The sequence below is a fragment of the Engraulis encrasicolus genome, chromosome 12, assembly GCF_034702125.1.
Source record: "Engraulis encrasicolus isolate BLACKSEA-1 chromosome 12, IST_EnEncr_1.0, whole genome shotgun sequence".
Taxonomy (NCBI): Eukaryota; Metazoa; Chordata; class Actinopteri; order Clupeiformes; family Engraulidae; genus Engraulis; species Engraulis encrasicolus.
Window position 1 is genome coordinate 6,672,982 of NC_085868.1, and position 24,914 is coordinate 6,697,895.

The window sequence follows — 24,914 nt, forward strand, 5'->3', positions numbered from 1 at the left end:
TGGGCCTACTACTAAAACCACATTTGTATGTATGGCACCTTTCAAGCTTTGCTGAGAGTGATCAGGGATGATTATCTCAATGAACCAAATGTAGTCGCTAACCACAGACTAACCTTTGCAGAGCCTTATCATCCAGAGTAAGCTACTCTTACTGGAAGAACTTAATGACGAAGCATTAGCATACATTTGTGTGTGTGTGTGTGTGTGTGTGTGTGTGTGTGTGTGTGTGTGTGTGTGTGTGTGTGTGTGTGTGTGTGTGTGTGTGTGTGTGTGTGTGAGAGAGAGTGTGTTTATATGCATGCATACGCATTTGTGTGTGTGAGTGCATGCGTGCATGCATGCACATTTGTCTGTGTGTGTGTGTGTGTGTGTGTGCTCATGTATTTGTGCATGCGTGCGTGCATGGGCGTGTGCTTGAATGCGTGCGCACACTAACAGTGAAGCTCTGGGATGTGGAGTGAGTTTCCCTGTCTAAACACGTCTACTACTTTACTCTGACTGATAATGAAATGCAAACAGAAATCAAAGGGCTCCTCAGCCTGAGGGACAGGCAAGCTAACACACACGGCTTAGCAACTTTCAAAGAACACCAGCAGCATCGACAGGAGTCTGAGCTAACATCTTTAAGCTACTCAATCTGGGCTCGTTTTTGATACCGCATTCTGTGCAGATCTGTGCAGCACGCATGCGCACTTTGCCATTTTATATGAATTTTCAAACCAGAATGCATCATAATTTTGCATTCGGCATGCGTCCTGCTCAGTCGGCACAGCACTGCTTCATCACAAACGAGCCCATTGTGTCTACGATGTGATATGAGGGAGTGATTTCTGCTGCACATTTATGTCACATGGTGTCAAGTCATTGTGGGAACAGATTTTCTGCTGTGCAGCGGTGCAGCTACTTTACCCTCACTGCGCTGGCATGGGACAACCGTATCTTGTGCCATTCATGAAATCCTTACAAAAAAAAAACAGAACAAATCAACTATAAGCTTTGTGGTGCCGTCACGATATAGCCTCGTTTTTCGTGGTTGGGTGACGAAAGGGGGAATTGACAATTGGGGTAGTTTGGTTCTGGGGGGAAGTATAATGGGGACGGACGTCAAGAATCAAGCGTGAGTGAGGGGTAACTGGAAACGGGACTCATACGGTAATCAAACATTTCAAACAAGCGATTTAGGGTTAGGTTTAGGGTTAGGTTTAGGGTTAAGGTTAGGGTTAGGGTTAGGGTTAAGGTACCTCCTCCATGTCGTCAGCAATCTGCCCTCATTGGCATTCATCTAGCTCAGTGTTTCCCAACCAGGGGTATGTGTACCACTAGGGGTACGCGAGCACACTGCAGGGGGTACTTGGAAAAATGTAATTTTAACAAATACATGGCGCATAGTCACACTGGTAAAGAAAATCTGATGTAAAACACGAGTTAGGGGGTACTCATGGCACAACTAAAAGGCTTAGGGGGTACATGAGAAAAAAAAGGTTGGGAAACACTGATCTAGCTGACGTAAACTGTGTGTGCAGTCCACATGTTTGCGAGGCAGTTTACTTGTTGAGCATTCATGCCCGGCCTTTTAAGAGCAGGCAGATCTCATAGTGGTTGGTGCAGTAGATGCCTGGTTGCAAAAACAAACTTCTGTTTCAGGTGAAGAAGTATCCAATTCATGACTTCAGATGACTGTGGGGTCGTGAAAAGAAGGAACTGTTGCATAAGACAGAATTTAGCAACACACATACAGTCAATGGTTTGATATGTAGCGCACACTGTATACCGTCAATGGTTTGATAGTGTAGCGCACACTGTATACAGTCAATGATTTCAAGGAAAGCGCACTGTATTCAGTCAGTGGTATCAAGTAAAGCGCACTGATACGCTGTACAGTCTAGCCTCTGGTTTCAGGTAGAGTGCACATGCTGTATGTGGGTGGGAGACGTGACGCCTTGTTTTTTCGTAACATTGGTTAAAAACCTACAAAACTGTTATTTTTCCTCTTAAAAACAAATGTCAATAAAGAAGATGTGGTACATTATGTAAAGGTTTATATGTCAAATATCCTGCGGTGTGACTGTAACATTAATGAAACCTGGAATATAATATAGGCCTATATATAAATTAACCAACAACATTTTGAATAATGTATGAAGCATTTGGCATGATTGCATAAATATTAACTTTATATTAAGATATGTGAATGTGAAAAAAAAAACTCAAGACAGTAATATTAACTACAAGTTCAATTTCGTAACACAAATTGCGTCCTGTGGGGTGACATGTATGTCAATGTTTGTGAATGGGCAGCTGCAAGGCCAACTACAAGGGTCTTTAAGACTGGCTCCTAACCAGTCAGTACCTCAGTTATTGGAGAGTGCTGTGGAAGCTTAAGGTGACTATTAACCTCTTAATATGTCTTCATATTGCAATGTTTCTGTCACACCATGCTTAGGTTCATTGTATGGTGTCCTGTGGTGTGACTGCTCTTATAGAAGGAAAAAAAGTTTTTTATGAATGAAAACACATATTAAGATTAAACACAATATCATTATCAAGTTAGCATGAGCTCAGATGTCAGTCATGTATACAAAAGGATTAAAATGGCCATAATGCAGTGAATTTCCTGTGGTGCGACATGCCTATGCAATGTGTTGATGCAGGACACATTTTCCCAAAAATGGCAAAAATGAGGCGAAATTCCACAGACCACTAAGTGCTTTATTTATTTATTTTTTTGGATTTTTTTTTCCATCAATTTTTTCAGAAATTGGAAAAACTTTTTTCTTTTTTGGCATTACACCCTTAAACGTCAACCACCCACATACATACGGAGGCTGTACTGTGTACAGTCATTGGTTTCAGATGCTCAAAAGTACGTAAATGAGGCATGTGAGGTCATCGTTGACAGGTGTGTGAACAAACGGAAGGCAAAGCTGGGCCTCTGTTTCCTCGCTCTGGGGCGATTACACACACACACACACACACACACACACACACACACACACACACACACACACACACACTGGGGGGATTAAGCGTGAGTGGAATCCCCCCTGTGAAGGGTAAAAGTCACCGCCGTCAGTAGCAGCCGCCACAACAAGCCACTGCACCTCCCATCTGTGGACATGAAACGCTTTACATTACGCCACACTACACTGCACCACACCCCTCTGGAGGAGTAGGCTACACCAGGTATTCTCAAACTTTTTTGACCCCGGACTCCAAATAGAGCAGAACATTTGTCAAAGACCCTCATCATAATCCAACCCCAAATTGCAGTTGCACCAATTGTTTTTTTGTATGCACGTGCGGCCTATTAGGAACTTTTTCACACATCCTTTGGCAATTGGCCAAGGAACTCCCAGGGGCCCTCCTTGGACCCCACTTTGAGAACCACTGGGCTACACCATTAAAGCTTTGCACACCGCACCTCACCCCTCCTTACTGGAGCAGTACACCATTGTTAGAGCCATAATAGAGAATTGTGAATAGTGAATAATAATTTAATTTTGTACTGCATTATGTTTAGTTTTTATAGACATATTTACTGCTGTTAAGTAATGTTATTTTCTTGTGATTAATATTGCTTAATTATTAAGATATGCATGACGTCACTTTTTGCTGTATTAAAACTGTTTTGCGTGACGAGGAAGGTCAGAGCGCAGCAGTCTTTGACCGAGACAAGACCCTTCGAGACTATCCAGAAAGCAACGAGACCACGCCATGTCGAGATGACACTGAGACCACGAGGCGTGACAATATGAAGAAGTTTTAAGCTTAATTTTATCCGTTTTATTTCTGTAATGTGACAATTTTCTTATATAAACAGTTTGATCTTTACACGGAGTCTCGCGTCATGGACTTAAGCTCAAAGAACTGGTCATAAAATAAGAATTCAAGAAACTGCACCTACATTAGTCAAAGACTGAGCTCATGGATGACTCGCGCTGGAACAGAAGTTACTTCTAGAAGGAAAACGGAGCCTCCATCTACCCGACTGCACTCTAAAGGGAGGTAACAACTAAACGGATTTTCATTGAAGTAAACTGTTCTACCGGTCGATACTTTTGGAATGTTGAAGACGACGATAGCCGCGGTCCGCGGTAAATGCCTTTCATGTCTGAATGCTAAGATGACCATGCTACAGTAACCTTGCCTATTCCTGTTGCTATTGAGAAGTAGGCCTACTGCTGAAACCGTTTTTCATAAGAAGCTTGATTTAATTGAATGCTTGTTGCACTCTGAGTGTGTCTTATCACAAGAGGATTTGTGAACATTTGAAGACAGTGAAATTGTCGAAGTTCCAGTGAATGCAGACAGTTAATGTGCACTAGCATATAATAGCCAAGATGGAGGATGACTCAGCAAATGCAAACGTGGATACCGCTATTAGCCAGAGGAGGGCGCCCAAGCCCACAGAATCAGCCAAGGAAGACAAGTTGCTTAGGCTGCGCAATAGGAGACAAGGGAAACTGTCATTGCTCACTCGCAAAATGCATGATATTCAGGGAATGAAAGCAGTTGAAGATAATGTTGAAATAATTAAAACTGAAATGTCACATAGCTTTCATCGCATATTATGTGAATTTAAAGATGCCAATGATGAGGTAATTCAGAATTTACCTGAAGAGGAAAGAGAAGATGACCAGTCAAATTGGTATGATCCTAAATGTGAAGTATTTGAGAAATTCATGGCTGAAACAGAACAATGGATCACTGAAATATGCAAAGGACATACTGAAGAGGATTTGAATGATGGTATTAGGCCACAAGAAAGTGTGTCAGTCACTTTCACAGAGGGTGCTAGAAGCAAACACAGCTCTACAGCACGATCTACAACTAGCTCAGCACGTGCTAAGGCCAAGGCAGAGCATGCAGCATTGCTAGCCCGTGCAGATGCATTAAAGAAAAGGCAAGAAATAGATGCTGAAGTAGCAAAGTTACAGGCCAAACGTGAAGATGCTGAGTTGGAGGCAGACATTGCAGCTTCTACTGCCAGACTGAAAGTACTAAATGAATACGAAGAGAATCGTGATGACATGAGTGGTCACCATCAGCCACACAGGAATATGAACAGAACAGCTTTTTCAGATTTCATGTTGAGAGAAGAAAGAAAACCTGTACCTCAGCCAAGGGTATTAGTACAAACACCTGGCGCACGCAGTAGTGCAGCAGCTAGGCCAATTCATGGCTCCAGCAACCCACAGTCCAGTGGCCCTGAGAGAGAACTTCATAGGATAATGCAACGTCAGAATGAAGTAACAGAGCTACTAGTCATGCAACAAAGCCTATCCCAGCTACCTCAAAGAGCGGTTCCGGTGTTTTCTGGAGATCCACTTGAATACAGATCCTTTATGAGGGCTTTTGAAAGCGCAATAGAAACGAAGACAAAAAGTGATCAAGATAGGTTGTTCTATTTAGAGCAATACACAAGTGGAGAACCAAGAGACCTTGTCCGCAGTTGTGAACATATGCGGCCTGATAAAGGGCTTAAAGAAGCCAAGAGACTGCTTCAGTACCATTATGGCAACGAACTGAAGATAGCCACGGCTTATCTCGACAAAGCGCTGAAATGGCCACAGATCAAAACTGAGGATGCCAAAGGCTTGAAGACGTATGCACTGTATCTCACTGGATGTAGAAACACCATGACTGACATCGACTTTATGGAAGAGATGGACAATCCGAGCAATATGAGAACAGTGCTGTCGAAGCTTCCCTACAAGCTCAGGGAGCGGTGGAGGAACACTGCGTTCGACTTTCAAGTGCGGCACAAAAGAAGAGCGAGGTTTGAAGACCTAGTCGCCTTCATTGACCTGCATGCACAAGTTATGAATGACCCACTCTTCGGTGACATTCAGGATGTAAGCTCTGATGCAAAGGCCAAGCCCAAGCCAGCTGCAAAGAGTGCTAAGAAGAGTGATATGAAGGGTGCCAACTTTGCTACAGGTGTTTCCCCCGTCGTGAAAGAAAGCATGCAGCCTGTTAAGAAAAAGGAACAGCAGAATACAGTCCAGTCCACTGATGCTGCAGAAAAGGCTTGTTTGTTCTGTGAGAAGGCACACACACTCAGCTCGTGTGACAAGTTTAAAGAACAGGAGTATCCAGAAAGAATACAATTCCTGAAAAGCAAAGGACTTTGCTATGGATGTCTCAACAAAGGACACCTGAGTAAAGATTGTAAGAAGAGACTGACGTGTGCAGAATGTGCCTACAAACATCCAACTGTACTGCATAAGACGAAAGAAGACAGTGGTTCTAATGGGAATGCAACAGCTAACAGTCCTACAGTGTCGAATGCTCTTCTGTCCCTGGATCAAGAATCTTGTGCCTCTACTGGGGCCGGCGACAGCGAGTGCATATTGTCAGTAGTGCCTGTAAAGGTGAAATCCAAGAGAAGTGACAAAACTGTGGAGACTTTTGCATTTTTAGACCCAGGTAGCACCACTACTTTCTGTACAGAAGATCTCATGCACAAGCTTAATGTCAGAGGCAAGAAGGCAGACTTCTTACTGTGTACCATGGGGCAACAGAAGAAGACACAAGGACATGTCATAACTGACTTGGAAGTGTGTGCATTGGAAGGAACCACGTACATTGATCTGCCCAGGGTGCTGACACAGCAACACATACCTGTGAAGAAGGGTAACATACCCAAGCAACAAGATCTAAGTAAGTGGCCTTATCTGTCTGAGGTTCGTCTACCACCACTGGAAGCAGATGTTGGACTCCTGATAGGTGTGAACGCCTATAAAGCCATGGAACCGTGGAAAGTGCTGAATAGCAGAGATGGAGGTCCGTATGCGGTACAGACAGCGCTTGGCTGGTCCGTGACGGGTCCAAGACAAGACAGCACAAGTCTGACTTCTGACACTCTGCAAACCTGCATATCGCATCGCATATCTGTGGAGAACATTGAAGACTTGCTAGTTCAGCAGTTTAACACAGACTTTCCTGAAAGAAGATATGAGGATAAGACCGAAATGTCTCAGGAAGATCGTCAATTCATGCGATCAGTGACAAAGTCCTTGGAGTTCAAAGGTGGTCATTACCACATAGGATTGCCACTGAAAGATGAGAAGATTCAGGTGCCAGACAACAAATGTGTAGCAATGCAGAGGTTGCTTGGCCTGAAAAGGAAACTCACAAGAAACCCACAGTTCCACAGTGATTACACAGGATTCATGAACAGCATTCTTGACAAGGGATATGCTGAACGAGTACCAGAGGATGAGTTGCAGCCGGACGGTGTGGTACCAAGGGTGTGGTATATACCTCACCACGGTGTGTACCACCCCAAAAAGAATAAGATACGGGTGGTGTTCGACTGCAATGTGTCCTACCAAGGATTCTCCCTGAATGGTCAGTTACTTCAAGGACCCAACCTCACGAACACTCTTCTTGGAGTGCTGAACAGGTTCCGCCGACAGCCATTTGCCATCATGGCTGACATTGAATCGATGTTTTATCAGGTCCGAGTTCAAGAGAAGGATGCAGACCTCTTAAGATTTCTGTGGTGGCCTGAAGGCAGTCTGGAGGAAGAGCCAGTCGAGTACCGGATGTGTGTACACCTGTTCGGTGCTACCTCGTCGCCCAGCTGCTCCTGCTTTGCTCTTCGAAGAATAGTGGAAGATCAACAGAATGAAACAACAGAGAAGGCAGCTCAGACACTCCTGACCAGTTTCTATGTGGATGATTGTTTGACTTCAGTGGAAACAGAGCAAGAAGCAATCACACTGGCCAGAGATCTGAAATCACTCTGTAGCAAGGGTGGCTTTAACCTGACAAAGTGGATGAGTAACTCCAGAGCCTTTCTGTCATCTGTTCCTGAGCAAGAGCGAGCCACAGAAGTCAAGACTCTGGATTTGGACAGCGGGTTGTTACCTGTTGAGCGGGCCTTGGGAGTGACCTGGTGCACTGAAACTGACACATTCTCATTCAACATCAATGTGCAGAACAAACCTGCTACACGAAGAGGCATCTTGTCAGTCGTTGGCTCTGTATACGATCCTCTTGGATTCTTGTCGCCATTCGTATTGCCAGCAAAGCTGCTCCTGAGAGATCTCTGTAAAGAGAAGAGAGGATGGGACGAGGAGATCACAGAGAACCACCTGAAACGATGGACAAGATGGACAGTTGATCTGCAGAAGCTCTCCAGCTTTCAAGTCAACAGATGTTTCAAGCCTGCAGGCTTCGGAGCTGTCAAGACAGCACAGTTGCATAATTTTTCGGACGCCAGCGAGGACGGTTATGGGACAGTTACCTACCTTGTGATGACCAATGAGCACGATGAGAAGTCCTGTTCATTCGTAATGGCCAAGTCCAGAGTGGCACCACTCAAACAGATAACCGTACCCAGAATGGAACTTACAGCTGCAACTGTCGCAGTTAAGATGGACCGAATGTTGAAGCAGGAACTGGACATGGAACTGGAAGAGTCATTGTATTGGACGGACAGCATGACGGTCTTGAAATACATTGAAAATGATGCTGCCCGATACAAGACGTTCGTCGCAAACCGAGTGTCACTGATCAGAGAGGCCTCCAAGCCGTCACAGTGGAGGTACGTGAATTCACCTGAGAATCCTGCAGACCATGTCTCAAGAGGTTTGACAGCAGAGAATCTTATGAGATGTGAGAACTGGATTGAGGGACCTTCATTTCTGCTGAGACCGTGCGAGGAGTGGCCTGTCAGGACAGACCAGTCAAGTTCTTTGCCAGAAGATGATCCAGAGATCAAACGAAATGCTGTGTCTTTTGTCATCAGAGTCGAAAGGGATGAATCTGCTTTGGGCAAGCTCATTGCGTATTATTCTGACTGGCACCGCTTAAAGAAGGCAGTAGCATGGTTCACTCATCTGAAAAAGATCCTGCTGGACTTGAGCCACAAAAGAGCAGAGCTACAAAAGACAAACAGTGCTTCAGATGGCAAACAGCAAGCCATAGCTCAAGAAATGAAAGAGTACAAAGAGAGCTTGAAAGATTTCACAATCAGTGTGGAAGATTTGACGAATGCTGAACATGATTTGATTCGCTACAGTCAACAGCTGAAGTACGGAGAAGAGATCAAGACTCTGCTGCAAGGAAAACACCAAGTCAGAAAGAGCAGCCACATATACAAGCTGGATCCGTACCTTGATGAAGGAGTGTTGAGGGTTGGAGGAAGGTTGTGTCGAGCTGCGATGCCAGAGGAGGCTAAGCATCCAGCCATCTTGCATAAAGACCTCAAGATTTCACGTCTTATCCTCCAGCATACTCACCGTCAGGTCGGACACTGTGGACGGAACCATGTTCTGGCTAAGCTCAGACAAAAATATTGGATCCCGCATGCAAATTCTGCCATAAGAAAGATGATCTCAAATTGCTACACCTGCCGAAAGCTGTACGCAAAGGTTGGAGAACAAAAGATGGCAGATTTGCCAGTGCACAGATTGACACCAGACAACCCACCCTTTACATTCACTGGGGTTGATTACTTTGGGCCGTTTCAAGTGAAAAGAGGACGAGCCATGGTGAAGAGATATGGTGTCTTGTTTACTTGTTTGACCATGAGAGCGGTCCATATAGAGGTCGCGCACTCTCTAGACACCGATGCATGCATCAACGCATTGCGCCGCTTCATCAGTAGAAGAGGGCAGGTGTCCGTTATCCGATCGGACAATGGAACAAATTTCATTGGAGCTGAAAGAGAGTTGCGTGAGTCCATACAGAACCTCAATGATTCCAAGATCAAAGAAGAAATGCTGAAAGGAGGAATCGAATGGAACTTCAATCCGCCTGGTGCTTCCCACCAAGGAGGCATCTGGGAACGCCAGATAAGGACAGTAAGGAAGGTGCTTGCTGCTCTGCTGAAGCAACAAGTTTTGGATGATGATGGATTACACACACTGTTGTGTGAAGTCGAGTCCATAATCAACAGTAGACCCCTGACAAAGCTGTCAGAAGATCCAAATGATCTCGAACCCCTCACTCCGAACCATCTCCTGCTGATGAAAGCAAAGCCTGCGATACCACCGGGGATCTTTGACAGGAGTGACGTGTACGGGAGGAGACGTTGGAGACAGATCCAATATCTGTCTGACTTGTTCTGGCACAGATGGACCAAGGAGTACTTGCCCTTGCTGCAAGAACGTCAGCGCTGGTCCAAGGTGAAGAGGAACTTTGAAGTGAACGACATCGTTCTGATTGTGGATCCTTCCGGTCCACGAAGCTCTTGGATGCTAGGCCGCATCGTCAAGACAATGCCAGATTCCAGGGGCCAGGTCCGGAGTGTGCAAGTGCAGACCAAGACCAGCGTCCTGGAAAGACCTATAACCAAATTATGTTTGTTACAGGAAGCAGTGTGAGCTGGCATCCAGGACTGCAAAGAGTTATTGAGTATTCATAGCTAAGTTCAATTTAAATATTTTTATTGTTGGACTGAGAATTTGAATGGCTCTGTTTGACTTGAGTAATTGATGTAGCCCCCTTGTCTACACAATTAGGGGCCGGGCGTGTTAGAGCCATAATAGAGAATTGTGAATAGTGAATAATAATTTAATTTTGTACTGCATTATGTTTAGTTTTTATAGACATATTTACTGCTGTTAAGTAATGTTATTTTCTTGTGATTAATATTGCTTAATTATTAAGATATGCATGACGTCACTTTTTGCTGTATTAAAACTGTTTTGCGTGACGAGGAAGGTCAGAGCGCAGCAGTCTTTGACCGAGACAAGACCCTTCGAGACTATCCAGAAAGCAACGAGACCACGCCATGTCGAGATGACACTGAGACCACGAGGCGTGACAATATGAAGAAGTTTTAAGCTTAATTTTATCCGTTTTATTTCTGTAATGTGACAATTTTCTTATATAAACAGTTTGATCTTTACACGGAGTCTCGCGTCATGGACTTAAGCTCAAAGAACTGGTCATAAAATAAGAATTCAAGAAACTGCACCTACACCATGAAAGCTGTACATAACACTACTCTCTTTGGAGACCATAAGATGAAAACTCTGCATGATGGCATTATACACTGAACCTTTATCCAGATGACACACAAACTACAGTGATGAAGGGAAGAACAATATCAGCACATGATCTAACCAAGTGCAGACAGAGTATATAAGTGTTCACGAGAGAGGGTTTGAGGGCAAGAACTCCATGAAAAGATGACTGTCTGTGATGACTGTCTCCCACAACGATAGACACATTTTGAAGTAACCATTGGCTACAATGTTACGGTGAGATGCTCACAGATATGTCAGGTCTTATTAAATGTGGAGAGAAATGGACTGTGTTTGTACAGTGCCTTTCTACTCCTGTGCGAGTAATGAAAACGTTTTATGTTAGGGTGGACAAGGGTTCATATCTATAACCTTCCCATTACGAGTCGATGCCCACCAAGCAACTCAGCAAGCAACTTCATTCATTCATTGATTATCATCCTCGTTGTCATCATCATTTGCACCGTTATCATCATTTTAAATTGTACAATACATATCAAGCAAACAATGTACTGCAGTCACCAACGTGGTGCCAGGTAGGCCTCCCAGAGCTTGGCCCTGGACATTGGCCCTATTTACCTTGCAGGTCTGAGAGGAAAATGTGGCACTTACTCACTTTCTTGCTGTGGTTGTTGTTTGTGTTGTTGTGATAAGCTGTGATTATGCCATAGGAGACAATAGAGCAGTGGTTCTCAACCTTTTTTGAATTAACGCCCCCTCTGCACCTCATCATAAGCTTCCCAATGCCCCTCTGACCTCATCATAAGCCTGACAACGCCCCCTTAGTATTAAAAAATAAAATGGCCCCCCACTGCCAACTAAGCTCCATCCCCTCTCAGCTGTATCCTTCTCAACGCCTCCCTAGGGCTCCCTAATGCCAATAGAGGAAGTCACTCACTTGTTGTTTTTGTTGTTGTGCTTCTGTTGTTGTTTGTGTTTTTACTGCTGCCAATGTCCCTAATGTGCGTGCCTGGCATGCCTGCTTTGAAGCCCCAAGACCTGTAATGTGACGGTGACGTCCCCTCTAAAGAGAGGACAGGTGACATGCAACTGAAGAGAAGAGAAGAGGAGAGGCCAGGACAGGTGAGGTCAGATCAGGTGTGGCGTGGGGCCTCCTCCCCCCTAATTTGGACGCTGCCCTCTACTTAGCTCTGCTAACGCACTGTTAATGCACTCTGACCTCAGAGAGAGAGAGAGAGACTGTGTGTGTGTGTGTGTGTGTGTGTGTGTGTGTGTGTGTGTGTGTGTGTGTGTGTGTGTGTGTGTCTGCGTATGTGCGCATATGTCTCGCTAGCAGGACGCACTCCTAATACAGCAAAAATGCAAGGTCTCCACCCGTCCTAACTGCCGGTAAAAACGCATATTGTGTGCGTGCGTGTGTGTGTGTGTGTGTGTGTGTGAAGGGGTGGGGTGAGAATGTGGAAGTGTGTGTGAACATGACCACTCCCACTGTAAACACACACCATCAACATTTCAGACAGCACCAGTGCTTGGGGGACACACTGTGATCATCACTAACAGAGACGTACGACACACACACTTGCGGAACAAGCACCTGAGTTACCTGAGTCGAACTATAACGATCTATAATAACCCCACTAACCAAGTTCAGAGGTGCACTGCCTACAGGCTAGATCCTCGATGCCCTTGGAGCACAGCCAGGGGAGTAGTCTAGGAACATGGCTAAGTGACAAACCTGGCTATGTATAGGAAGTTTTAAACCTAATAAACTGGCCATATATGTCATTAAGTTAACCCCTTAGCAAAGAGCCTCCATTATAACCTTATTGTCACCAAAGTGGTAATGACCAAGGCTTAAACAGTTACTTAAGACTACATTGTCATAGTAATGTTGTTATGATGTAGTTGAGTGTTTTCGGCAAAGAGTGAATAGGGCCGTCTGCAATGGGGCACCTAAAGTCACGCCCTCTACTTCCTGGTTCATGGGGCAGGGGGAGTCAAAAAATAATTACTGGGCTTGAAAATGAGTGTTTTTCTGACACCAATCCAAACCTTGGACCTCCACCTATGCACCACAAATCCAAAAATCACTCATTTTCAAGCCCAGTAATCATTTTTTGACTCCCTCTGCCCCATGAACCAGGAAATAGAGGGCGTGACTTAGGTGACCCATAAGAGGCTACAAAAATGAGCCCTCCGGGCTTTTCCACTAGAGGATTTCTCTTTACCTTGGGTTAACTTAACCTGATATACTACTTATCCAGGTTCTTGGCATACTCCCCAGGACTATTTATACAGACAGGGACCGCTATGGTATGTCCACAGGATGCGAAACTGTACACTGCCATACAAAACAAGAACGCAGTTACTCAGATTCTGGCAAACTGAGAAAAAATGCTTCAAAGTTTCCTATATGGCGCAACAACTATGTTGTCGGTAAAGCTGTGGTGACACTTCCTAGAAATACTTAATTAGGATAGAAATTGAATGCACACAAAAAAAACGAAAAAACAACTTTTATGTGTCTTTTTGAGTTACTGCGTTCTTGGCTGGTATTACTGCCACAAAATGGAGTTACTGCAGGAATTACTGCGTTCTTGGCTAGTATTACTGTCTACTCCCAAACCATTCCCATTGGAAAGTGCAGCAGTAACTCACCGACTTACTACGTTTTTGTTTTGCACGACGTAACCTTTAATCCAACACAGAAGTAACTTTTTTTGGTCATTTTTGCACTTTCAAAATGATTTTTCTCTAAAACGGGACGGTGTTGGATCACCAGTTTTTTGACACAAGACAAATGAGGTAGTTTAAAATTGTTTTTGACCATTTTTGAGTTACTGCGTTCTTGTTTTGCACGGCAGTACAGGCCATCAATTCCTCGACAAGACTGCATAAAGGGCATCAATCTGAGCCAGTGATGAAAGTAGTGCCGACCACGCCAACTAACATGACAACTAGTGGAAAGGATTTTGACAGTCAATTCAACAAGACATTCTAATTTATTCAGTACTGTGTACTGTCAAAAATGCATGATTTTTTTCTTCCTTTGGCCAATTGAGGGACCCTGGCAGACAGGGACCCTTTTACAATTAGTTTTCTTTTCTTTCTTTGACCAGACGGGGCCCCTTACGCTGCAGCCATATCTACGGTAGCCTGTGTGTTAATCCAACCTTGTGCACAGCAAACACGTACAGTAACTGATGGATTTACAATGACAAGGGGAAACTGCCTTGAGTGACAGTGTTAATTGCCAATCATGCTATAATAAGCAGGGGGGTGGGAGAGAGAGAGAGAGAGAGAGAGAGAGAGAGAGAGAGAGAGAGAGAGAGAGAGAGAGAGAGTGAGACATCTTTTGAAAAGTTTGAATGCAACTCTTAGCAGGAGAAAGAGAGGTGAAGAAAAGGGAGCGGGGTAGAGAGAGTATTCTAAAAAGATTAGCGTTCGCAATGCTGTGATATATTATACAGTGATAGGATGAAATAAAGAGAGAGAGAGAGAGAGAGAGAGAGAGAGAGAGAGAGAGAGAGAGAGAGAGAGAGAGAGAATGAGAGTGGCAGGTGATGCGGTTAGCTGGGGGGAGTCCAAACCATTAAGGGGCTCTTCCAGCAGCAGATTGTGGCCCGAGGCAGCTGAAGTGGCGGGAGAGGAAAAGGGATAGAAAGAGGGGAGAGAAGGATAGAAGGAGAGAGAGACAGAGAGAGGGGGGCATAAGAGGGAGAGGATGAGGGAGAGACAGAGAGAGTGGGGGTTGGGGGGGGTGGGGGGGTTAGGAGAGGGATGAATGAGTGGGGTTAGGAGAGGGAGGAATGAGTGAAAAGTTCAGATGCAAAGCCCTTTAAGTGCATTTCCAATGAGCTGTATATCTATAACCCTTGTTGGTTTGGCTTGAAACGTGTTCTTTAGAATATATGTACACGTAGGCCTATATAAACTACATAAATTGAATATAAATATTTTTTAGATTTTTTAGATTTATGACAAGGCACTTAGAGGGTTTTTCCATCTGAACTATCGAAAAACAGACAGCGAGAGAAGGGCCAATAGAAAGACAGAGAATGACAGTGATGGACACGAAGAGGTGATGAGGTAGCCTACAGAGATCGAGAGAAATGGAGGGAGAGAGGGAACAGTAAAGAGAAATACAGACAGGCAGAGAGAGAGGGAGAGAGAGGAAGAAGGCGGACAGACAGTGAGAACAGGGGAGGGAGTAGAGTGAAAGATTGACACAGGGACCCTGGAGAGGAAGAGAGGGAGAGTCCCGCTAGTTCACGGTGAGGACAGACACGGGTCTGAACAACTGCTCCCTCTCTCAGAGGAAGTTGTGGAGGACTACTGTTGCATTCAGTACTACTGTAACCCCTCTCTCTCTCTCTCTCTCTCTCTCTCTCTCTCTCTCTCTCTCTCTCTCTCTCTCTCTCTCTCTCTCTCTCTCTCTCTCTCTCTCTCTCTCTATCCCTCCCCCCCTCTATTTTTCTTACTCTCACAAGCAGACTTTAATTCTCTCTTCCTCTCTCAGTGTACCTGTCCCTGTCACCCTCTCTCTTTCTCTCTCCTTCTCCCCCTCTTTCATTCTATTTTCTGTATGTCACCCCATCCTAGTCTTACAATCTTTCTCTCTCTTTTCCTCTGTTCCTGTCTTTCTCCTCTTGTTCCCTTTCTCCTTCTATTTCCTTCTCTTTATCATTCTTATCCCTCTCTGTTTCCCTTCCTCCTCTCACTGCTCTTCCTCTCTGCATTCTCCTCCCTCCCTCCCTCTTCTCCTTCTTTTCCTCTCCTCCCTCCCTCCCTCCCTCCTTCCCTCCTCTCATCCTCCCTCCCTCCCACCTCTCATCCCTCCATCCCAACCCCTCCTCTGTGGCCCGCGCTCATTTAAATGTCTGTCTAAATACCTGGCTACCGCCTCCAGTGCCTCATATCTCTCTTCTCTCTCTCTCTCTACTCACTGCTGTGCAATCTCTACTCACACACACTTACATACACTGTCCTGTTCACTGGCTCTCTCTCTCTCTCTCTCTCTCTCTTTCTCTTTCTCTCTCCCTACCTAGCTTCCAACTTACTTTTGAGAGGTCTTCTGAAGGTGTGTGCATTGCACTGAGGACTCCTGGGCTCTCCTGACTGGATGTACAGCATACTCCTATCTGCGGGCTTGGTGACTGACTTGTGCCTGATTGATTGTGTATGTGGGCTAGAAGACTAATGCTTCCTGGACTGGAGCTGTTGCTTTGGCGTTTGACGGGCAGAAGACACCACATAGGCGACATGGCAGGTAAGCTCGCCTGACCAGAGGTGCATGTGTGCCTGTGGACTTGAAGAATGATCTTATGCAATACAGACACACAGCATCTGTCCCTCTTGATCGGTTGGAGACAAACGGACGCTCCTCTGAATGAAGATACACCCAGGTGTCTCAGGGGTTTGCTTGGAGTCTGTTAGATTGGAGACTGGACTGTGCGCATCATATGGGACAGCTGTCAATGCACATTGCACACAGCAGCTGTGTGTGTGAGAGAGGATACCCCAAGACTCCTCTGGAGGGGACTGCAGAGAGAGGACACTGCAGTGGACAATTGAGGCTGAAGATACTACACAGGTTGGTTCAAGATGGCGATGCTCTAACTGTGCCTGTTGTGCTGGAGACTCTTCTAGTCCCCTGGCTGTGTCTGTTCTGTTGGGTTGGAGGCTGTGATGCTTCTGTAACTTTGTTCTCTTCGGTTGGAGACTCTACTGTTCCCCTGAATGTGTCTGTTCTGTTCGGCTGGAGATGGTGTTGCTCCCCTGACTGTGCCTGTTGGTGTAGGAGATTGTGCGGTAAAGTGGCAGCAGTGTGCGGGACGAGGGACACTTCAGAGACACCAGACCAGGTCCCCCATGGGCTCCTGCTATTGATCATTTACTACTAGGAAGTTAATGATTAGATCTGGGCAGCTTCCACTGGAAGAGACGCTACCGTACCTCCAGAGCCTCCAGCCTGGCCTCGGCACTGTGCTCGCCCGTCACAGGTGCTCTCAAGACGGAGAGGAAGAGGAGGAACAAGCCCCTGTCATTTATTTGCAGTCATCATCCATCAATCTCCTATTCATTTTGACCAGAGAAACTTCAAATGCTCCTCAGTGTTTACCTTCTAACAGATCATGGGACTGTAAGGAACTGCATGAAGTAATTACAGGACAAGTGAACATGTTCATCGTCACTGCTGTGAGTTTGTGTGTCATCTCTCTCTGATGGTTTTTGTGACCCGTTGAAAAGGTCACGGTGGGCGGATATGGGTCCCTGCCGTCTAACCTGACATAAACATCTCAACACATCACAACATAGTGCCACAGTGACTTGGGTGTCAATGTGCTGAGGTGCGAGCTTTGCATCATTTTGGATCAGGATTTCGAGGTTCTGGTTCGCGTTCTGTGGAGAGGTGTGGAGCGAAGAGGAGGCAGGATGGGGAGCTGGAGACAGATGATCACGATCACCTTTTTCGTCTTGACGCTGGGAGACACTGCACTGGGGTCGATACCATGGAGACCATGCACAGGTAGACCATCCAATTAGAATTTATTTATCCGACCTTTATTTTACAAGGAAGATCCCATTATCCACATTGAGATATATACATATAGGCCATACGTATATCTATAGAAAAAAAATGGTATCACTCTATTGATGTTTCAGTTTAGTGATTGCTTTCTTTCCCTTTTTGGCCACTGCTTTGTCTTTTTCTCTGTTTCTCTGTTGCCTTCTATACATTTGTATTTCAATTTGCCCACTTCTTGCTCTGTTTGACCAGAGCTAAATTCCTTTCCCTCTCCTTTAGAGAGACCATTAAACTCCATTTACTGTTAGGTGGCCTCCACCAATCTTGTGTTCGTACCCGTGATCTGAAGTGAAGTGAAGTGAAGTGAAGTGAAGTGAAGCGAAGTGAAGTGAAGTGAAGTGAAGTGAAGTGAAGTGAAGCGAAGTGAAGTCAGTGCATTTTTTGTAGGATACTAGTCTGGGCTACTACCGGTAGAAAACAAAAATAGCTTGGACAAGGTAACAAATATGGGCAAGCTACAATTTGAAGGAGGCTTTTAATACAAAAAGAAACACACGGTACTAAAAGATAGAGGCTTTGTATGTCAAAAATTGTTTTCGACCAGGTTACCAAAAGAGACAGGCTACTATTGGGGGCCAGGCAATACATGCAAAAATATGGTAGTCTAGTAGGCTACGCCAGTACCGGTAAATTGTAATCTCTGATTCAGTGATGTGTATTGTACTCCTACTACTGCTGACTTGCCCATGTATTTCCTCTGTCATAAAATCCCCCTGCTGTGATAAGCCTGGGTCGTGTGTGTGTGTGTGTGTGTGTGTGTGTGTGTGTGTGTGTGTGTGTGTGTGTGTGTGTGTGTGTGTGTCTCAGGCGTGTGCGCACTGTGCATATGTGAGAGTGTGTGCCTGCGTGCGTGTGTGTGTCAGTGAGTGATTGTTTATCTTTCCTTGGAGTCTGACATCCTCTCTGAGTTATGAATTGAGGATGTTGGAGATTCCTGTGATTCTGTTCAGGTAGAGGAATCCAACAGCGCAGCAGGCTTTGGAGGAATGCAGAGTTGTGTGTGTGTGTGTGTGTGTGTGTGTGTGTGTGTGTGTGTGTGTGTGTGTGTGTGTGTGTGCGTGTGTGTGTGTGTGTGTGCGTGTGCGCGTGTGTGTGCGTGCGTGTGCGTGCATGCGTGTGTGTGCATGTGTGTGTGGGCCTGTCTATGTCTGCTGACTGTGTTTATCTGTGTGTGTGTGTGTGTGTGTGTGTGTGTGTGTGTGTGTGTGTGTGTGTGTGTGTGTGTGTGTGTGTGTGTGTGTGTGTGTGTGTGTGTGTGTGTGACTGGCGTGCGTGTGAGAGAGTATCCCCTCCATACTCTTCACAGGTCTGCAATACCTGTACTGATAATGTCTTTAATACCTTTCCATTTAGTTTTGCTGACCATCCAACTGTAAAAGAGTCTTTTAGGATCGTCCTACGCAGCAGCAGTTCTACCCATTTGGAGGTCATAGGAGAAATAAAAACACAGGGGATTCTCTTGAATGGCCCTTGGCAATTTCCTCTCTGCCTTATGGTAAAACCGTCTCTTCTCTAGTCCTAAAGTGCAATCAAAGTACAGTCAACACACCTCCCTGTGCTGCAGTATTGTCATACAACAGAATGAGACGTAGTACAATAGATTATAGTACAGTGGAGCAGAGTACAGTGCAGTACATTACAGTATACAGTACAGTACAATAGAGCAGTGTTTCTCAACAGGGGTGCCAGGGCACCCTGGGGTGCCGCGGGCCCCCCTCAGGGGTGCCGCGGAAACGTGGCTGATGAGTGAATTATGTAATATAATACATATTTGTCTAAATTGATAAGTTAATGCTAGTCAGTGGAATCTTTCATCTGCCATTTACGCACAATAAAGTAAATATAGGTCGTGTGACGTCTGCAAATGTGTTACTTTTCTAAGCTTGTGGTATCGGATGCAATGCCATGTTACGGCTTGTTGGTTTGGGGTGCCTTGAAATTTTTCATGAATTGAAAGGGTGCCTCGCCTAAAAAAAGGTTGAGAAACACTGCAATAGAGTACAGTACAGTAGAGTGCAGTACAATAGAGTAGAGTAGAGTAGAGTAGAGTAGAGTAGAGAAGAGTATGGTTGATTACCGTAGAATAGGGTAGAGTTCCATTGCACACAACTTCATATAGGCCTACTTTCAACATGCAAGGCATAGAACCTGGACTAGTCAAAGCAGTCAAAGCAAAACATATGTACAGCATACCTACTCATGAAATAAATGAAGAGTCCCTTTTAAGTGGCCCTGTTGTGGCTCATACGGTAGGGCACTGCATTGCTACACCGGGAACCCGGGTTCGATTCCGGCCCGAGGTACAGTAATTGCCTGATCCTCCCCGATCTCTCTCCTACTCACTTCCTGTCAACATCTGTCAGCATCTAAATGTATAAAGACGAGTCCCCTTTATGTGAACCAAACTCAGTAAGGGGGAGGGCTGGAAAGATGATGCCTTGTATCACTCGACAAATGGAAGCTTGTAGTTTGTTTGAATACAGCTGACACAATTATCTATGGGCGATGCATATAAATGGTGCGTTCGTAATGGCCAGTAAACGGCCGTTGGCAAAAGTAAACCATACCTATCCTACGAGAAAGTAGGCGTTGTCCAGAGCATACGTCACTTGTGACGTACAGTATCTGTGGAATTCCAATGCATTATGCTTGGGCCTTGCTGTGGCATGCAGTTATTAATTAAACTCTTCATGAATCAAATTTATTGCTTGCAGACACTGAGGTCCATGAGATTGACGAGGTGTTTGCCAGAATCTTCTGTAGCTGCTACTATCTGTGATTATCACATGGCTCGTCTTCAGTCTGAAGAATCCGTGGGGTACTTTTCTAGTAGTCCCAGGGGATGAGTTGTACAGTGCAGAAGTAAATGGGTTTTTGATGGTTTGAGGGATTTTTCAGGTGGTGGCGGTTGTCCAATGGGAGGGGAGGTGGGATATGGGGGGGTGGTGGTGATGGGGGTTGCTATCTAGTTGTTGGATATGGTGGTGGTGGTTGGTGTCCAGGGGTGAGGGAAAGGGCACTGGGTGGACAGCTGGGGTTGGGTGGACGCATGATGGGGATAGGCCAATTTGTCTCACTAGGCTTCCTCAAGGTATTCTCACTGCATTCTCACCGCATCTCTCCATGGGGAGTCCCACACCGCAGGGGTGCCCTCATTGACTCGTTAGTAAACACTACTGAAACGCTACTGAAACGCTGGGAGATCCCTAAGGGCTGAATTCCACACCATGCACCAAGAGTGAGAGGTGGATTACTGTCCCCTTTTGCCATTATAGGGATATGTGGCTCACTGTGAAGACATCATAAATACCTTGCATAACTCCATTCATTAGTTAGCAATATTGCACTTATTGTAAATCACCGTCTGAGTGCCAATGGTTGTCATTCTTGCTGTGTCATGCATTGTACAATACTTGTTCTGCTCTCAAACGCAAGGAATTAACATGTGTGTGTTAATCGGACGTGTGTGTGTGTGTGTGTGTGTGTGTGTCTGTGTCTGTGCGCGTGTGTTTCTGTGCGCGTGTGGTGTGTGTGTGTGTGTGTGTGTGTGTATGTATGTGTGTATGTGTGTATGTCTGTCTGTGTATTTGTGTGTGCATGCATGTATGCACGCGCATGGATTTATGTGTGTGTGTGCGTGTGTGCGTGCGTGTGCACACGTGTATGTACATGCATGCATGCACGTTTCTGAGCGCTTGTGTGTGTGTGTGTGTGTGTCCATGTTCACGCGTGTAATGTGTGTGTGTCTGTGTGTGGAATATCCTCTCACCTTTTGAAAGTTAATCCCTCCGGGTCTTCCCTTCCCCTCAGTTCTCTTCCCCTCAGAGCGCCTTTGATTCACCACAGAGGGAAATGAGGCTCAATCTGACTCAAACACTTTGGCCACAGATGCATATCCACGCATTAAATCAACCTCTCGCCACCCCAGTCAGAAACATTCATATCCATCCATTAAATCGTCCTCTCATAGGGATGGCAAGCAGGGCATTTGTCATAGGACCCAGGGCCTTCCAGTATTGGTGGAGGGGGCCCTCATTGTGTATGGGGAGGGGTCCTATCAGTGTCTTGCCCTGGGGCTCTGCATGCAATTGTTCCACCACTGATTTCACTAGTACAGACAGATTTACAGACACCCCCTCAAAGCACAGGGAATGAAAGCAAGTGTTGCTAACAGTTCTGTTTCCGTATTAAAGAAGCGGTGATTTATTGACCCCAAATGAGACATGCAGCAGATTTGCTTTTTTTGTGAGATTGACTTCAGCAGACAGACAGGATACTATCAAGTCTTTGACTTTGACTGAAAGTCAAGTCAATAATTGTTTAGCTGTCACAGGGAGCAGTGAACTAAATAATCATTTGGTCTCGGGTCAAATATCTTTTCTTGCATTATATTCAGATTTGCACTATTGTGTCTCTTTGCCAGTTTCTGTTTTTTATTTGTATTTTCGACAGACAGTAGAATATATTTTACATTGGCATTGCTACAAATGAAGACAAACAAACCCGAAACAAATTTTGAAAAACAGACGGCTTATAAAGTGAAGTAACACATTGACAACTGCCCCTGCTCAGACAAAACAGTTTTACATGATGCACGTGAGCTATAGGGTTTCTCAATGGGAGCATTAGGGAGCCCAATGTTGAGAAGGATACAGTTGAGAGGGGGTGTGCTCAGTTGCAATTGAGGGATATTAGTCTATTTTTTTAAATACTAATGGGGGTGTTGACAGGCTTATAATGAGGCCAAGGGGCGTTGGGGGGCTTATGATGAGGCCAAGGGGGCGTTGGCAGGCTTATGATGAAGTCAAGGGGGCGTTAGGAGGCCTATGATGAGATCAAGGGGGCGTTAGGAGGCCTATGATGAGATCAAGGGGGCGTTAGGAGGCCTATGATGAGATCAAGGGGGCGTTAGGAGGCCTATGATGAGATCAAGGGGGCGTTAGGAGGCCTATGATGAGATCAAGGGGGCGTTGGGGGGTTTATGATGAGGTGAAGGAGGCGTTGGGAGGCCTATGATGAAGTGAAGGGGGCACTTGTTCAAAAAAGGTTGCGAACCCCTGAGCTAAAAAAACAGACATACCGGTATTCTTCATAGTTTGTCTCTCCCCATTTCTTGCTCTCCATCTCTCGATTTCCGTTCTTTGTCTTCTATGCCATGGTTTCCCTCCTCTATTCTCTTTCCTTCCTTCATTCCTATACACTCTTCCGATATCATTAAATCATCATCATCATCATCATCATCATCATCATCATCATCATCATCATCTTTTCTCTATCTCTGTCTCTCTCTCTCCCTGTTTGTGACTCCCACTCTCTCTCTTTCCTTATCTCTCCATCAGTTCCTTTCCATTCGTTGCTTTCTTTCACTCCATCTTCCATATTTCACGCAACTATTCGCTCTGCTACCCCCCTCGATCACTCACTCTCTCCATCATTCTGCCCTACCTCTTTGCCTCTTTCTCTCTCTCTCTCTCTCGCCATCTCTCTGTCTCTCCACCTCTTTCTCTCTCTCCCTTCCTCTCTTTCCACCACTCCACCTCTCTCTCTCTCTCTCTCTCTCTCTCTCTCTCTCTCTCTCTCTCTCTCTCTCTCTCTCTCTCTCTCTCTCCTGTTTTGCATAGGCATATTTGCATGAGTGGAATAGCGATAGCAGATAGAAGTAAGATGTGTCCAGTGATGGCTGACCTGCCATTCGGTATTCTGATGGCTAGGCCATAAAATCCTGAAAGCTTTGGAGACACACACACACACGCGCACACACACACACACATACATGCAAACATGCACACACACACACTCACATACACACACGTGCACACACACACACTAGCACATGCAAGCTTGCTCACGCACACACACACATGCATGCACACACACACCAGCATTCTTATGCACACACTCTCTCACCTATAGATGAAAGAAGAGCTTATCAGGGTGTCCCCATCAGTGTGTTTTTGATGTGTAAAGGGCACGGGGATGCCTGTCTCCTTCTGAGGTGATGATTTGGATGATTAGGCATAATTAGCTCCCATTGCAAACATTAAAGACACTGACGCAAGGGCTAACGTAAGGGCTAGCCCTAATTGCAACACCTAACGCAGCCCCACCAATACAGCGCAGAACACTCCTACCCAGTTTCCACTGACAACTGTGGCTTGTCCCAGGACAAAGTCATATGAAAGTCACCCCCCCTGCCGCCCCATCCCCACTCGATACATACAATGTAATGTGGACTCCATTCTGGGCCCCCTTCCACCTGGGCCTGGGACAACTGACCCCTTTTGTCCCACCCTGTCGACTTCCCTGCTCCCACCCACCCATTATGTAGGCCTACTGTGACCGTAACAGAGCCCCATATCTTTACGACCCTCCTGTATATCTGATGGCATTATATGTGTGTTTATGTTAGATTATTTTAAATGGCCTACATTATAGCCTTTTCTTACATGACCTTAACGTGTAAGTCAGGAAAATGATGCTGCTACTTAGTAGATTTATGGTTCTTTTGATGTGCGTAATAAAGTTCGTTTAAGTCTCTTTTTTCTCGTTTGGGCATGCAAAATTGAAGCAACTGTATTTTTTATGGCGTGTTCTTTGGGCACAAAGAAGTGCATACGTATGCACACACACACACACACACACACACACACACACACACATACACACACACACACACACACACACACACACACACACACAATCACTCATTATCAGTATTTCAATACATGTGAAAAATAAAACTCTTCAACCGTTGAAACAGAGTATGCTTATAATCCTTCTATTATGTTTGCACCCATGCACATTTTCACCATTGAAAACATTCTTCTTCCCTTGCATTCTTGCAACCTTCTATATTTGCATCCTTTCACTATATCCTTGCATTCTTCCACCCTACCACCTCTCTGTTCCACCGGGTCATTTTACCCTTGAATCCTTGCACTGTTCATTTCTTGCACGCTTGAACTTTTCCACCCTTGCATCCTTACATCCTTCCACCAGTGCATCCTTGCTTTCTTACTCCCTTGAGACAAAGGAGTCTCCTCTCTCCTCACGCCTGCATCCTTGCATCCTTGTATTCTCGTATCTTTGCACCCTTGCTGCCTTGAGATAAAGAAGTCTCCTCTCTCCTTACCCCTGCATCCTTGTACCCTTGCATCCTTGAGATACAGGAGTCTTGTCTCCTCGACTCGGCAGACTCAAACCGGGGTCCCCGTGGGGATGCAAGCCCAAATGTGGGGGGCTTAGCGTGATGCTCACATTCTTGAGATAATGGCATCTGTGTCCTCTCCAATCACATTTATAACTCTGCGTCATTGCATCCTTGCATCCTTAGAGATAAAAGAGTCTCTTCTCTCCTCAGCAGACCTGCGGCCCCTGGACTT

The 24,914-nt window shown here is 45.4% G+C and overlaps 1 protein-coding gene across 1 annotated transcript in view; it reads left to right on the top strand.

Moving 5' to 3' along the window:
• Positions 1-16,777: 16,777 nt before the first annotated feature.
• tspeara (thrombospondin-type laminin G domain and EAR repeats a) overlaps positions 16,778-24,914 on the top strand; it is a 31,522-nt gene continuing 23,385 nt past the window's right edge. Inside the window, exons 1-2 of the mRNA XM_063212498.1 lie at positions 16,778-17,472; positions 24,893-24,914. The exon at positions 24,893-24,914 is cut by the window's right edge and continues 244 nt beyond it. Of these exons, the coding sequence (XP_063068568.1) occupies positions 17,379-17,472; positions 24,893-24,914 (116 nt within the window). The 5' untranslated portion in view covers positions 16,778-17,378. The remainder of the gene's footprint in view (positions 17,473-24,892) is intronic.